This window comes from Aotus nancymaae, unplaced genomic scaffold, assembly GCF_030222135.1.
Source record: "Aotus nancymaae isolate 86718 unplaced genomic scaffold, 86718_ANA_hifiasm-v0.15.2.pri h1tg000006l, whole genome shotgun sequence".
NCBI lineage: Eukaryota > Metazoa > Chordata > Mammalia > Primates > Aotidae > Aotus > Aotus nancymaae.
This window is the reverse complement of record NW_026988417.1, coordinates 58,824,179-58,840,043: the sequence shown is the minus strand read 5'-3', so window position 1 is coordinate 58,840,043 and position 15,865 is coordinate 58,824,179. Positions and strand designations below refer to the sequence as shown.

General features: G+C 32.5%; 1 protein-coding gene across 2 annotated transcripts in view; it reads left to right on the top strand.

Moving 5' to 3' along the window:
• The window catches only part of TECRL (trans-2,3-enoyl-CoA reductase like), a 101,995-nt gene that overhangs the window by 56,151 nt on the left and 29,979 nt on the right, over positions 1-15,865 (top strand). Inside the window, exons 3-5 of one of the 2 annotated variants that reach the window (XM_021666296.2) lie at positions 72-116; positions 6,201-6,304; positions 14,313-14,428. In XM_021666296.2, coding sequence (XP_021521971.1) covers positions 72-116; positions 6,201-6,304; positions 14,313-14,428 — 265 coding nt within the window. The remainder of the gene's footprint in view (positions 1-71; positions 117-6,200; positions 6,305-14,312; positions 14,429-15,865) is intronic. The other variant, XM_021666297.2, reaches the window with a different exon arrangement.

The window sequence follows — 15,865 nt, the reverse complement described above, 5'->3', positions numbered from 1 at the left end:
TGGAAACAGCTTGTTTCATAAGCTATGTTCACCCTTTTGCTGACAAGTAAATGTTATTTTTCATTGAATAGGTCCAAAGTGGTACCCTTCACGAGTTGGTCTGCAGCTAGAATGTGGTAAGAAGCATTTTTCACTGATGTGTTTATTCAATTTAGAATCCCTTTTCTATTTTCAGTAGCTGACATTTACTTATGCAGTAAATATATAAATATTAGTATTATTTAATTGATTCTCCCAACAAACCAGTGCTCCACTTTTATAAATAAAGAATTTAGTGTCAAAGAGGTGTATTTTACATATTCACTGTCTGTGAGTTTTAGAAGCAGATTCTGAACCAAAATATTTCTGTCTGTTAAGCTTTAACTGGTCACATTCTCATTCTACTGCCCCATAATATATTTTTAAGGCTAATGCTTAGTTTTTCACTTGTTTTATTTTACTTTTATTTTTGCTGTTATAAAACAGAATAAGTGAGATAAGGAACAAAAACTAAAGAATTTGGAGAAGAAGCATTATATCCACTGTTAAACCTCAAGTTTTTCAGAATTTTAAACCCTATGATCTCAAAAATTTATCAATATATTCACTTAAAAATGGCTCTTACAAAGAATTACTGTTATTGATACTGCATAAACTTGAAAATTTGGAATTTTTAATTTTAATGAAAGCTATTGGTACTATGTAGTTTTTTAAATCAGGATATAGTGGGGATACTTATCAAAATCTTTAATAGTAAATCTATAGGAGGTACCTCTTAGGGAATTTTAATCTCTCAATTTTTCATAAATTATTAATTGAATATTTTTCTATTGCTCTTACTAATACTTAGGTTGTCCTCTCTCAGATATTGCATGCACTTAAAGACAAATAATAATTTCTTTGAGTCTCTCAAAATTGTTATGAGTGTTTTCATTGCTGTCTTAATCATTGAATCTTTCTCTGAGACCTACATGTTAAAAACAAAGAAATATGTAAGATTTCTAGAAGCCACAGGTTTTTGTTTTTACTCTTTCAAATTCATTTTTCCTCAAATATTCAAGACAAATTTCCACCTACCCAGAGTTTAGGAAAGAAAAGTTATTGTCTTATTTTTTGCCTTGGTAGGGCCTGGCACATGTCAGCATATAAAGGCCTTTCAATACATGAATGTTGACATATATGAAATGAAATTGACTCTTACACAAAGAAGTCTCAAAGAATGTCACAGACAACATTGTCAATTGTAACTTCCGTTTGAAGGACACTCTAATGGACTGATAAATTTCTGTTAGTTCAGTGTTCTGGTGGAGAAGCATTATACCCACTGTTAATTCTCAAGTTTCTCAAAATTTTAAACTCTATGATGTCAAGAAATTTGGTGAATTGACATGTTCCTTTTCTTCTAACTCTACTTACCTGGTTCAGTGTACCAGGGTCGGGTATGAGATGAGTAAAATATAGGTGCCTAAGTGTCCTTAAAAGGAATGTGATGGGTGAGTTGCAGTGGTTTATGCCTGTAATCCCAGCATGTTGGGAGACTGAGGCCAGTGGATCATGAGGTGAGGAGTTTGAGACCAGCCTGGCCAACACACTGAAACCCTGTCTCCACTAAAAATACAGAAGTTAGCCAGGTGTGGTGGCATGAGTCTACTTGGGAGGCTGAGAACCAGGGAGAATCGCTTGAACCTGGGAGGTGGAGGTTGCAGTGAGCCTAGACTGCGCCAGTGCACTCCAGCCTGGGTGATAGTGAGACTCCATCTCAAAAAAAAAAAAAGAGATGTAATGATGTATTTTTTAAAAAAGAGAGAAGAATCAATTGATTTAGTGAGATATGGTGCAAATAAATCAAAATCCAAGGTGAAACCCCGTCTCTACTAAAAATACAAAAATTAGCTGGGCATGGTGGCGTGCGCCTGTAGTCCCAGCTACTCCGGAGGCTGAGGCAGGAGAATTGCTTGAACTCAGGAGGTGGATGTTGCAGTGAGCCGAGATCGCGCCATTGCACCCCAGCCTGGGTAACAAGAGCGAAACTCCGTCTCAAAAAAAAAAACAAAAAAAAAAAACAAAACAAGGAAATCAAAATCCAAAGTTTATTTGGATTGATTCAGAATTTTACATTTGATTGACTCTCATACGTACTTGCTTACAGGGTCTTCTTTTATATGACAGAGCTAAAAAAACACGTTAAATCATTTTTAAAGTGTTAGATTATGTTTATAATGAGTATGATGATTGGCACATGCTAGTTACTCCATCAATCAATCATAACTATTAGTATTAAGAAGAAAAAAAGACAATACCAAAACAAAGCAGGGTCTTAATATTTATGCATGTTTGCTCCCAAAATATATTTACTAGAATTGTTAATCTTATGTGAATATTAGTGACTTCTATAGTTTCCTCAAACAATAGAAATCTCTAAAACACAAATAAAATAGCACCTATTGATTTTCATGGGTAAAATTTTAGCCAGTTCTTTAGCTCTGTGTCTCTGCTGAGCTGTGCTATATTTAACTGAACTTGGCTAGGCTCATGCATGCAGCTGCAGTCAGCTGCTGGGCTGTTAGGGAATGATTGGTCTATAGTGACTATAACTTTCATGAAATTCCCTTGGTTCTATGTGGTCCATCAATCCTTAGCAAAATAGTCTGGACTTACTCACAAGTTGGAAGTAGAGGTATAAAAATGAGCAGAGGTACTAAAGAATTGTTGAAGTCCAAGCTTGGAACTGGCAAATGATCACTTGTCCCACCAGTCACTAGTTAGCCCATATTCAAGGAGTGGGTATATAAGGCCAGCTTTAAATGGGAAGAACTACAAGGCCATACTGTATATACTGTAGATACAGAATTAGTGAAGAATTTCAGCTATTTTTACAATAAATCTGTTACATAATCTGGTAAGTAAAATATTTTATATCTTCCTATCTTTATTAATATGCTTTATAATGCCCTGGAAGGACTGGGTAAAATTTCTAATGCTTAAAATCATTGTATTTCTACACAGAAAAAATAGGATATTTTTTCCATCACTGTTTCCAAGCAATACATCAAAGCTCCCTCCACATCCTTTATACAATAGTCTTGACAAACCACTAGGTTTGAGAGTCGTTGTGTACCCAGTGCCTGGCCCATACTTGGGGGAACATCCAGAGACCAGGTTGTGCTTGTGTTAATTTGGGCAGGACATTCAAGGCCGTTAAGTGGCTGAAACATGATCTAGAAAGATATGGCATGAAATCTAGTTAGGCACGTCCTGTCCTCTTGGCCCCACATATTCATCTCCCTTTGATAAAGGACATAAACATGAAAAGCCAAGGAGTCCCCATTTCTTGAGACTGAGTGCTATAATTAATGGTACATCTGGATTTTGTCAGGTCGTGTTTCCAAAATGTCATATTGATGGGACCACATTTTAAAAATAGAATGCCAACGCTCTGTTCTTTGAAGCTGGCAAGGGTAGAAACTAATTCCTTTTTTAAGGGTGATGATAGATGTATACTGCAAACATATTTTCAGCATACTTCAAGTGATACAAAGTCAGCTGAATTTTTTGACCTTATTAACATTTTCTTGTTCTTATACACAATTATCATACTACTACCGACCTTTTGGATGTCAAAGTCTTCACTTTGATCCATGTTGCAACAGTTTTCTATTGCTATGTAACAAATGCACACAAATTTAGTAGTACAAAAAAATTATCATTTATTAAATTGAAGCCATATTATGATTGGATTCTCTGATTAGGGTATTATAAGACTGGAATCAGAGTGTTGGCTGAACTGAATTCTCATGTGAAAACTCATGACAAAAACCACCTGTGTTTTCGGAAAAGTTTGCATTTTATGTTTGTTTGTTCTTCGCAGTTGCATCAGAGAAGTCCCTGTGCTCTTGCTGGCTGTCACTTCCTAAAGGCTGCTGTCTTTTCTCAAAGGCCACTTGTATATTTGACATTGATCAAGCCAGCAATAGCACAGTGAATCTTCCCAATAAACTAAATATCTAAATTCCTCTGTCTCTGATTTCTACACACAGATTGTAAAAATGCATGCAATAAATCAGGACTACCTAGAGGATCTTATTTTTTAAAGCCATGCAACATAATTTATCAACAAAGCAACAGTCTATCATATGCAGAACCTCAGGGATTATACAGGGGGCAGAAATCCTGGGGATTATCTAAGAAATCTGGCTCTCTCACATGTGTTCTTAGGTAAATACATTCACATTTTCAAAGCAATGCCAAATTATCTTTATATGTAATTAGATATATACGTATTTTACAAATATTAATCAATTTACATGAAATTTCTAAAATATAATTATGAAATGGTTACCATTAATGTGTCCAGAGAACCATATAAATATAACCACCTAAATCATCTGGCTATTAAAAGCGGATTTATCAAGTTACTGCCTTCAAATGTAATATACAATTGTATATTTTTCATTTGACTTTAAAAAACCTTTAATTATAAATATAAGTAGATAATTTGGATTCTGAAAAGTCGTCAAATGGTAGATACATGTTAACATTTTCTTATTTATTTCAAAAATAGAGACTGGAATGATGCCTTTTAATTATGTAGATAATATAAATCACAAAACGTGCTAAGTATAACAATAATAATAACAACAATAATAGGATCATATTTGAGAGATTAATCCATTTCTGTATATGAGCTCTAGTCTACTCATTTTTCTTCCTGCTTTGTATACATTAGTTTAAATAAAACAAAATATATTTATCTTTTAGGTTATTAAAGAATATTTAAGTTTTCTTCAAATATTTTATTATAAATTCTATAAAAGGACATTTTTGCACATATCTTCCCATATACACATTCCAGACTTGTCTCATGGTTATTTTTAAGAATGGAGTCAATTCTGTTTATTTTACATCTATTTTATGAGCAGCACCTTTCAGTATCCTTTGCTGTATCTTTGTCTTATTATGTCTAAGGCCTGTAATATTAGAGACCTTAGTGTGTTTTCATTCCCTTCTTTCCAAGCTGAATACATAAACAATCTCATCAAGCCCCATGGTTTTAAATGTTAATGACTTTCAAATATTCACACACGCTTCTAGCCGGCTGCCTATTTGTCAATTCTTTCTTGAATATCTAAGATATACCACACACTTAAAATACCTTAAGGACTCTTAATTTTCACCACCAAATTCTGCTTTTTCTGTAGTCTTCTTCATGTCAGTTAAGGAGATTACAATGCACTTAAGTACTCTGGCCAAAATCTAACTGTCTTTATCTCACTGAATCCTCTTCTCTCAATCAGTTTCTCAACAAGTTGAATTTAGGCTACATTCAAAATATTTCTGCAATTCATACATTTTAATATTTTCACCAGTACAACCTTAATCTAAACAAACATCAGCTCCAGCTGGATTAATTTTAAGTGTCTCCTAAATAATCACCTTGTTTCCATTTTTTCCTATTTTTCACACAGCATCCAGAATATATTTTAAAAAGAAAAATTATGGCATTCTCCTAGTGCCTTAGAGGGACCATCCATCTATCCACCAACAATTTATCCAATTATAAAATCATTTAGAAATTCGTTGAGATGCAGTCCTACTAACGCTCAAAATTATACTTTTGTTGTTTTGTTTTGTTTTCATTTTGAGACAGAGACTCACTTTGTGGCCCATACTGGAGCTCAGTGGTGTGACCATAGTTCACTGCACCATTGACCTCTGTGGCTCAAGCAATCCTCCCATCTCAGCTTCCTGAATTGCTGGGCCTACAGGCATGGACTAACACGCCTGGCTAATTTTTTTTCTATTTTTTGTAGAGACAGGTTTGCCTTGTCACTTTCCTGAGCTCAAGCGATCTGCTCACCTCAGCCTGACAAATTGCTAAGATTACAGATGTGACCCATCACACTCATCCTAAAATTTTACTTAAAAAAAAAAAATCCTGTATCTTATTTGCTTAGGTCCTAAGAAATAATTCTCAGAAATAATAGAATAGTAACTATTGATGGTCTAAACTTTGATTGGGAAACCACTGTGCATTTGAAAAGTTGCCAGATATATATTATAAAATGGGATTGTTCACATTTTATTTTACTTTGAAGATTTCTTGTACATTGTAATTTTCATATTAAATTGATCCTTAGCTTTTATTGATTTTACATTAAGAAATTATTTATCATTATGCTTTAAAATTCTATTAAAATAACATTTTCTTATTATTATTTTAGGCGGGCCTTTTTTGAAGGACCACATTACCATTCAAAGTATTGCAGCTTCCTCCATTGTCACACTGTATGTTACAGACCTAGGTCAACAAGTCAGTTGGACCACAGTAAGTGTCAATTTAGAACGTAACATGCATGCCTCACGTTTTGCTCTAAATAATTCACTGACAGCCTATTTCTGCCAAATAAAATCATCGTGAAACAAAATGTACTGAATGGTATTTTTAATTTTCTATTCTTACTATGACCAGTGGTCAAAGTTCTACTTACGTATTGGAGAAATAGAAAACCACAGTTTTGAAAAAGGAAGATAAGTTCCTTTTTTAAATATCAATCCACTCTATGACTGGGAGCTTCAACTCTGTTACCAAAATACCAGGGGTTCAGTCTAGGTGCTGCTGCTCACTAGAAAGCCAATGACTGTGATGACAAGTATTGCCAAGGAAGAAGGCTCCAGTTGGGTGCTGCAGCCAAGGAGATGGGAGCTCAGTCTCAAATCCATCTTCCTGACTAAAACTAGGGGTTTATATAGCAGGGAGTAAATGTAACAATGTGTAAGAAAACAGGTACTAGGGCGGGACAAGGAGGCATCTGGTGGGGTGATCTGATGCGTTTCAGTTCTTTGATACTTTTTTGAGAGGACTGAAGTTTCTTTCCTGAAGAATGAACTTAGGTAACACAAATTTAAGTTTCAAATTTTAGCAGTAAAAGGATCAATTTCTGCATTTATCCCAAAACAACTATCTATGGGACTATTGGGCTGGTTTCATCTGCTTTCCCTGTGCTTTGTTATTCACATGGTATCTTTTTACCTTTTCCTTCTAGTCATGTAGGGACATCATAGACCCTTTTGACACTGGAGAGAAGAGTACAGAATATCCGTTAAAAAGGAGATTTTCAGGCAGAGAAACAAATTTTTGGCAACAGACCATGAAAAAGTAAACTTTTGTCAGCCTGTGAAAATGTTCTTGTGGCTCCTTTTGGAGGAAAATAGCAGATCCTAAAATGATGGTATCTGAAAATGGCATTAGAAGAATGAGGACTACTAGAAAAGACATGGAAGGTTAAGAGGCAGTGAAAATACTTGGTACTAGTACACAGTATTGAAACACTCATGGGCAATAAAATAAATCAGTGGAATAGCTTCAGCAGCAAGAGGAAATGTTAATATGATATTTAGTAAGAGGCAGTGAAAGAATTAACAAATAGTTTTGATATACAAAGATTGGCGAGCTTCATTTGTTTTAATTGCATTAAGTTTCTGTTTTGTATATTGTTCAAACTATGAAAGTTTTTTCTTTACTGTTACATTCTACTCCATATTTCTGATTACTTTTAATATTTTCTATTCAAAATGGCTTTTTTTTGCCAGAATTAACAATCAGCATTACCATTCATAGTGATTTGAGCTGTTTTTTTAAAATTAAGCAATTAATTTTTGTAACTATTACAAAGGTATGACATTTTATATATTAATATTTAATTTTTAAGTATAATGTAACAACATTTAATTTTAAATTTATTAATTAAAATATTGCTACATCTGTTAATATTTTCTAACAATCTTTCTTTGTAAGATATGTTTCCTGGCCAGGCACGGTCGCTCACGCCTGTAATCCCAGCACTTTGGGAGGCCAAGGTGGGTGGATCACCTGAGGTCAGGAGTTGGAGACCAGTCCAGCCAACATGGAGAAAGCCAGCCTGTCTCTACCGATAATACACAATTAGCCCAGTGTGGTGGGTCATGCCTGTAATCCCAGCTACTCAGGAGGCTGAGGCAGGAGAATTGCTTGAATCCAGGAGGAAGAGGTTGCAGGAGCAGGGATCGTGCCACTGCACTCCAGCCTGGGAAACAAGGCAACAAGAGTGAAACTCCATCTAATAAAAAAAAAAAAAAAGATATATTTCCTGTGTAATTACTGTGTAATTAATTAGTTCTATTTTATGTTTTCATTAAATAGTTTATTTAGTTTCCAAAGTATATTGAGCTTTTGAGTACTAATCTGTAGCACTGATTGAGTTTAGAGTCTTATGAATTCTTATGAAGCATATTTTAATATTTAGAAAACAACCTATAGAAGACACGTGCATTCTGCAAATTAAGTTTTTAATACTGTACTTAAATGTGTTGTCTAGAGATCTTTGCCTAAAAAGATTTTAGAAATGCATGTTTGGTCTTCAAAGGTTAAAATATTCAAAGGATCTTTGTCAACATTTACGATGAAAAGGGAATTCTGTTTATAGAAATTGTGTCAGAATTAGCAGTATTAAATAATTATACACTTCAGCTTCATCACTTGGATAAGCATTGAGATGAAAACACACTAAAGTGGAGTTATTTGACAAATGCACTAGAAAATTTTAGCTCATTCGAGAGGAAAATCATCTATGTGACAAAGAGAACTCTGCAAATAGACTGGATATTTTTAAATCAACCCTATGGTTCACATATCTTTTTCCTCCAAATGAGTCAGTTCCATTAAATACTAAAAATATACACATTACATTGCAATCACACTCATTTTGTGTCAACTAAATTATACAACAAAAGTAATATTTTACCACATATGATATTCTTATACATTGAGAAATATAAAAATCCGTTCCTATAATAAAATATTTCATAGTGTTGTGGAAGTAATGAATTTAGCAAGGTTAAAATTGAGATTTTAATATTTTCCTCCAACAAACAGTGTTACAAAATACTGAGAGAATTTTGGCTCATTTAACTTGCAAAAACTTAGGATAAAGGATTAATATGATAACATAATCCTCATTATATGTTATATGTTAAAGTTATACAGTTTTCACCATTTTTATATTAATTCTTGTGTGTATGTGTTAATATGTAATTCTATGTAATTTCTCCCTTGTTTAAGTTCCTGTACATACCACTAATGCCAAGATAGAGAATTGCTTCATCCTTAAGAAGAACTTCTTCATGTTATCCTTGTATACTTACATACACTTTTTCCCATCCTAGAGTTACCACTGATATGTTCTTCATCTCCCTATTTTTGTCATGTGGAGAATGCTATATAAAAGGATTCAAATAATATTTTGAGACTGATGTTTACTTTTCTGTAAACATAGTTTCCTTGAAATCCATCCCGATTGTTGTATCAATAATTGGTTCCTTTATATTGGTGACTGATACTCAGTTATATGGATGTAATGAACTTTGTTTAACCATTTACTCTTCGAATTACATTTGGGTGATTTTTTAGTATTTGGCTATTATAAATGAAGCTTCAGTGAACATATGTGTAGGGGTATTGTGCCTGAAGTTTTAAAAAAATTTATCTGGGACACACTGTTGAGTTTTAAGTATTCTTTATATAATTTAGATTCAAGTCCTTGCGTATGCAGTTTAAAAATATTTTCTCTCAGTCTTTAACTTGTCTTTTCATCATCTCAACAGAACTTCTCACCGCAAGAAGTGTTTTCAATTTTAATGCAGTTTAATTTATCAAGGGTTTCTTTTAAAGATTATGCTTTTGCTTTCATATATAAGAATCCTTCAATTTAGTTCTAGGTCCTGGAATTTCTCTCCTGTGTTTTCTTATGAGAGTTTTATGTTTTGCATTTTCATGATAGTCTATTTTTATTGTAAATTCTACATTTTTAATCTCTAAATCTTATTTTCTTCAATTTGTCTCGTGTATTCTACAACCTTTTTTTCTATTTTTTTCTTATTTTGAATTAACTGTCGTGCTCTCTTTTTTATTTCATCTGTGTTATTTTGGTACTTACATCTTTTATTTTACTAACTCTAGGGATTACCAAAGAGATTACAGTGTGTACCCTTGAGATATTTAACACTAATGTGCATTTTTACATTTGATTTTACTAATGTAAAAATACTTCATAAATAGTTGAATGACTTTATATTTAAGCTCCTCCTGAATCATCATTCATGGTTTTGGTATAATATAATTTTCTATATATGTTAAATCCAAATAAATAACTAAAATTTTATCTAATAAATATTTATTTATACTTACTCTTTTTGCTGCAATTTAGTTATTTCTTCTAATGCTGAGTTTACATCTGGTCTCCTTCTGCCTGGAAAACATCTTTAGTGTTTTATTCCAGTTCTGTCATTGATAAATTATCTCCATTCTTGTTTATCCTAAAATGTCCTTATTTTGGCCGGGCGCCGTGGCTCATGCCTGTTATCCCAGCACTTTGGGAGGCCGAGGCCGGCGAATCACGAGGTCAGGATTTCAAGACCAGCCTGACCAATATAGTGAAACACTGTCTCTACTGAAAATACAAAAACTTAGCTGGGAGTAGTGGTGGGTACCTGTAATCCCAGCTTTTCAGGAGACTGAGGCAGGAGAATTGCTTTAACCCGAGAGGCGGAGGTTACAGTGAGTCCAGATAGCACCACTGCACTCCGGCCCAGGTGATAGACTGAGACTCTTTTTTTTTTTTTTTTTTTTTTAAAAAAAAAAGAAAAAAGACAAAGAAAGGAAAAAAAAACCTTTATTAACTTTTATTGTTAAAGAATATTTTTACACAAAAATAAGTTTATATTGGCAGTTCTCTTTTATTCACTTCACAACACGTTATTGTTTTAATTTCTGAATTCCATTGTTTCTGTTGAAAAGTCAGCTATACTCCTTTAAAAGTTATCTGTCTTTTCTAAACAATTTTTACTTGGTTTTGTTATTAGTGATTTGACTATGATATGCACCATTATAATTATATTTCTATTTGTCTTGCCTTAGTATTGTTGTGGTTTCGTGTTTTGTGTGTGCATGAAATTCGATATTTGAAAAATTAGCTACCTATTCAATTATTTCTTGTCCATTATTCTCTTTAAATTTTCCTTTGAAATTTTATATTACATTTTCATATTTTTCTTTTCAAAGTTTTTACATACCTAAAAAATCTCAACTTTATCTTTGATTTATTTTAACACATAAAAGATAGTTTTTATTAAAGTTTGTGTCTAATAATCCTGTCGTGTGAATATTCTTCTTTCTTTCTTTCTTTTGCTATTTCTCTTGGTTTTGCTCACAATCTGTTTAGTCTTTGTATGCACGCATATTTCTAGGTGCAGAAAACTTATGTGAAAAATTTTAATTTTAATGATAACTAAGTCCTAGGGTGATTTTTGTTTTCTTTCAAAGACAAGTTACCGTTCTCCAGATGAATGAATTGCATTATTGGGTCCAAATCGTCTTGATCCAATCAATGATTGAAATGATTTTAGGCTGAGCTTTAGAATCTATGGATATAGTTTTATAAGGCCAACTTCATCCTTTATGGATGATGAACAACAGCTTTGGTTTGTTCAAAAGCTCTGCTCTTTTTATCAGGCTCATATGGGGCTTCGTATGCAAGGTTCAATCTCTTCCCTAGATCTGCCGTTTTAAAATTCTCAACCTTCTAATTCCTCAATGACATTATATTTCTGAGGGCTGAAAACACTTTTTGAAAAGTATTTTGATCAGTTTTTCTCACTAAATTCATTCATTAGTTTTCTGTGTTTGAGTTATCTAAAATAGAAATCTCCATCATATGATATTTATTTGACAAACTACAAAAACACACACATACAATCTTTAGCATGACACTAACTTCAAAAGTATTCATTAAGTACAAAGTGATCTTACTGTATTACAATTGAGAAATGCTTCCAGATAACACCCTTATCTTCAGGAGATTAAGGTTAAAACTACTTTGTTTTCAGAAATTCTGAAATACACATTTTTTTAATTGCCAATAGCAATTTTAGAAAAAGAGATAGTAAATCCAACGACACCCTAATAATGATAGCATTATTTTTTTTTTTCAAGATAGAATGAAATGAATTAAGCACAGTTTAAGCACATGGTTCCTAACCAATTCAAAATTGCAGTTTCATGTTTCAGTGTATTTTTTTAAGCAGATTATTCCCTTTTTCAGTTTATACATATATCACATTGAAGATTCCACTGAGGGTTCGAAGACTCCCAAACTCCTTGCTTGCCTAGTAGATGTAATAAATTTTTGGTATTCAAAACAAAAGATTAGTCTAATGCACATAACTTTTTAGAAAGAGGAAATATAAATATATTTAATAATATAAATAAGTTGGAATTTCAATATAGTGTTTATCTTCAAAATAAGAAAAAAGAAGGTGTATGTGCCTTTTTAGAATATAGAATCTTCAGTAGAATTTTGTATTATAGGGGAGTTTCTAGTCGTTGTAAGTTCTTGTGTTGGACTTGGTCTGTATATCTTTGTATCTGTTTACTTGATTGCACTTGATTTTGATTTTGTTTTACTTTCCCTTATTTAGTAGAAAAGACCAATTGCATTTTCAGAAGAATGTATTAATATTTGTCTATCTAGCCCTACTTTTCCTCATCTTGAACTATTTTCTGATTACTTTCTAGGTTTAATAAAACATCTTTTCTCCTTTCTTCTATTTGTACTGAAATAATTTTTTTCAAGTGCATTGTCCAAACGTTATTTATCACTATCTAGTGCTTTCAGGGCATATTATTCATAACCTGGTACTTTTTTTACTCTCCATATTCTAGCATAAAAATATTCTTTGTAAAATAATAGGCTTCCTAAAACATATTTCTATATGCTAGTAGGCTCTCTGAATTATGTTTGAGGATTGAGATAAGATTATAGTTTAATTTCCTGTCATCCGAAGAAACTTCAGATCTGTGTTAGTGCTTTTATTAAGTTAATAAAGAGTGACACTTGGTCCAAGATAACTATTGTTCACAACATTTTATATTCCTAATATGTTCTTAGAGAATTTGCTCAAATTTGACTTCACTAGATCAATTGGTGTCGAAATAACTATTTAAAAATTTTTATTGTACTAAAACAATTACCCTCTTCATTATTCTGAATTTTTGACATTCTATCATTAGATATTCACAAGTGGTAAACATTTTCTTTATATCTGAATAATGAGGCATTTTGTAACACATAAATTACTCCAATCTCTCAAATGAGACTGCTTTTATAATGATCAGAATTTGCATTGTTTTTACTTCTCACACACAAACCTTTCTTGGCACATGAGAAAATAGTGAAATTTCTAAAAGGCAGAATTGTAAGTGAAAAAACCTCCATATGTAAATTGCTATTTGTGTATTTGTGTGTAATTATATATAGGTTATATATAGTGTATGTGAATGAATATGAAACCATGCATATATATTATGCATTCTAACAATGTTCTAACCAAGGTACACAACTAACTGCATATTTGAGTAAAACATGTCCAGCTACAAATTTGTTCTTCAAAACATGGTAGCAAGTGGAGACAAAATAGTTAATGGCAGTCAAATTTATTATTGTCAAGTCTTATTTTTTTCTTTTCTCTTTGAAAACTCCAAAGTAAATTATTTTCCCCTCTCTGTCTAAATATTTGAGGAAATTTAACATGATTTTAGCACTAAAAAAATAAAAAGTCATCAAATTTACACCAGTTAGCCAACTTATCTTTTGCAGTCACTTCATCTTGTTTTCAATTACCTTTCCAAATAATGTTAGTGTCTCTCTATAGTGCAAATATGGTTACCCCCACTCAGCTCAAGCACTCAGAAGTTAATTCTTTTAACTACACAACTAGACTCATTCGAATTAAAGAATAAAATTTCTAATAGAGAAGACTGAATTGTTTCCATTTGAATTAGGGTCAAATCAATGAGTTCAAGCTGACAGGCCCATGGAAGGTAGGGAAGGGAAGAAAAGAAAGAGAAAAAATATATACTTTAGCTCATTCAGTTTATTGACAGGGACAGTTCATACATATGATTGAGTGTGTATTGGACTGGGTAAACATACACAAAAATACACTAATAATCATTTGTTTATTCAAATAAATTCTCCTTTTTACTATATCTAAAGAAAGAAACCAGTTTATTAGGTTCAATATTTATTTTTATTTTAAGTTAACTATACATATATTTTGCTTTTTCCCTCTTGTTCCCTCAAAGAAGACATTATTTCCACTATCACTTAATCTAGTTATTTAAAAAAATAATTCATCTGTCTATTTCACCAATTTATCCAGTAGGCTAATACTCATAGACACAAATAAACATTAAACACATCTATGTTTATTGTTTAATCCAAATCATCTTTTATTTTCAGGTGTTTTTGGCTGAATACACAGGACCTCTGCTAATATACCTCCTCTTTTATTTGAGAATCCCATGTATATATGATGGAAAAGAGAGCGCTAGAAGACTACGCCACCCAGTGGTACAGTAAGTGATATGTGTGTGTGTGTGTGTGTGTGTGTATATGTGAAAGATATGTGTATATATAAGTGATATGTATGTGTGTATATATGTGTGTATATATATATATAACATACACACACATATATATAAAACATACACATTAAAGAGGAGATGAATTAGTAAGCAGATAAAATATTAATAAAAGTTTTTGGTAAACTCAATTAAATTGGATATAATTTTATGGAAATATATTTTAGATAACCTCAAATAGTGTGTATATACCAACTTCCAAATTTGTAAACTAAGAACTATTAGGTATACCTTAAAATAGAGGTAATTCGGCGGCTCATGATGGCTCACGTCCATAATCCCAGCACTTTGGGAAGCCAGGGCAGGAGGATCATGAGGTCAAGAGGTCGAGACCATCCTGGCCGACATGGTGAAACCCCATCTCTACTAAAAATACAAAAATTAGTGGGGCATGGTGGCGCTCACCAGTAGTCCCACCTATTTGGGAGGCTGAGGCAGGAGAATCTCTTGAACCCGGGAGGTGGAGGTTGTGGTGAGCCCGAGATTGTGCCACTGCACTCCAGTTTGGATGACAGAGCAAGATTCTGTCTCAAAAAAATAAAAAAGTAATTTGTATTAATAATGATCACAGCTGTCAACAGAAATTGGGAAATTCAGAAATATTATTCAAAGAAGCTTGCCATTGTAAAATTCAGAGACCATGTATAGGACGTAAAATATAAGTACTCACTAAAAGTTTATTTATGATTATCTATTATTAAATCACTATTTATTTATTTGGCAATTTGCATAGGAAAGAAATAATGACCAAACTAATAAACAGGAAGAAAAAAGTTTATGAGTCACTTTTTATAAGTCAAAATCGAAAATTAAGCACCACTTTGAAGTATGACAAATAAAAGAGTAAGGGAATAAATAAAGCATTCTATATAACTGTGGTTATTAGCGTATTGTGAAAATAATCTCTCTGTCTCTCTGCAAGAATGATATATCAAATGAAATAGAAAGAGAATATTTATCCAAGATGCTTATTGGGCTCTGGAGAGGGAAATTTGTTAGAATAAAAAAGACCCGAAAATTTTTTTTTCATTAAATAAACTCCAAGTGAATTAAGAAGAAAATTTTAAATGTTTAGGTCATATGAATCCTAAAAGATTGAGAACTAATTTTATCCTGACTTTCTTACCTATAATCAAGTTTTGGTTAACTTTAATTACTGTACTCCAGCCACACTTATCTCCTTTCATGTCCTGATTTTCTACTGTATTAGTTCGTTTTCTTGTTGCTGTGAAGAAATACCCAAGACTGAGTAATTTATTTAAAAAATAAATATTTAATTGACTCCCAGTTCTGCAAAGCTTGAGAGGCCTTAAGAAATGTACAATTATTGCAGAAAGTACCTCTTCACATTTTCTTGAGTGAAAGGAATGC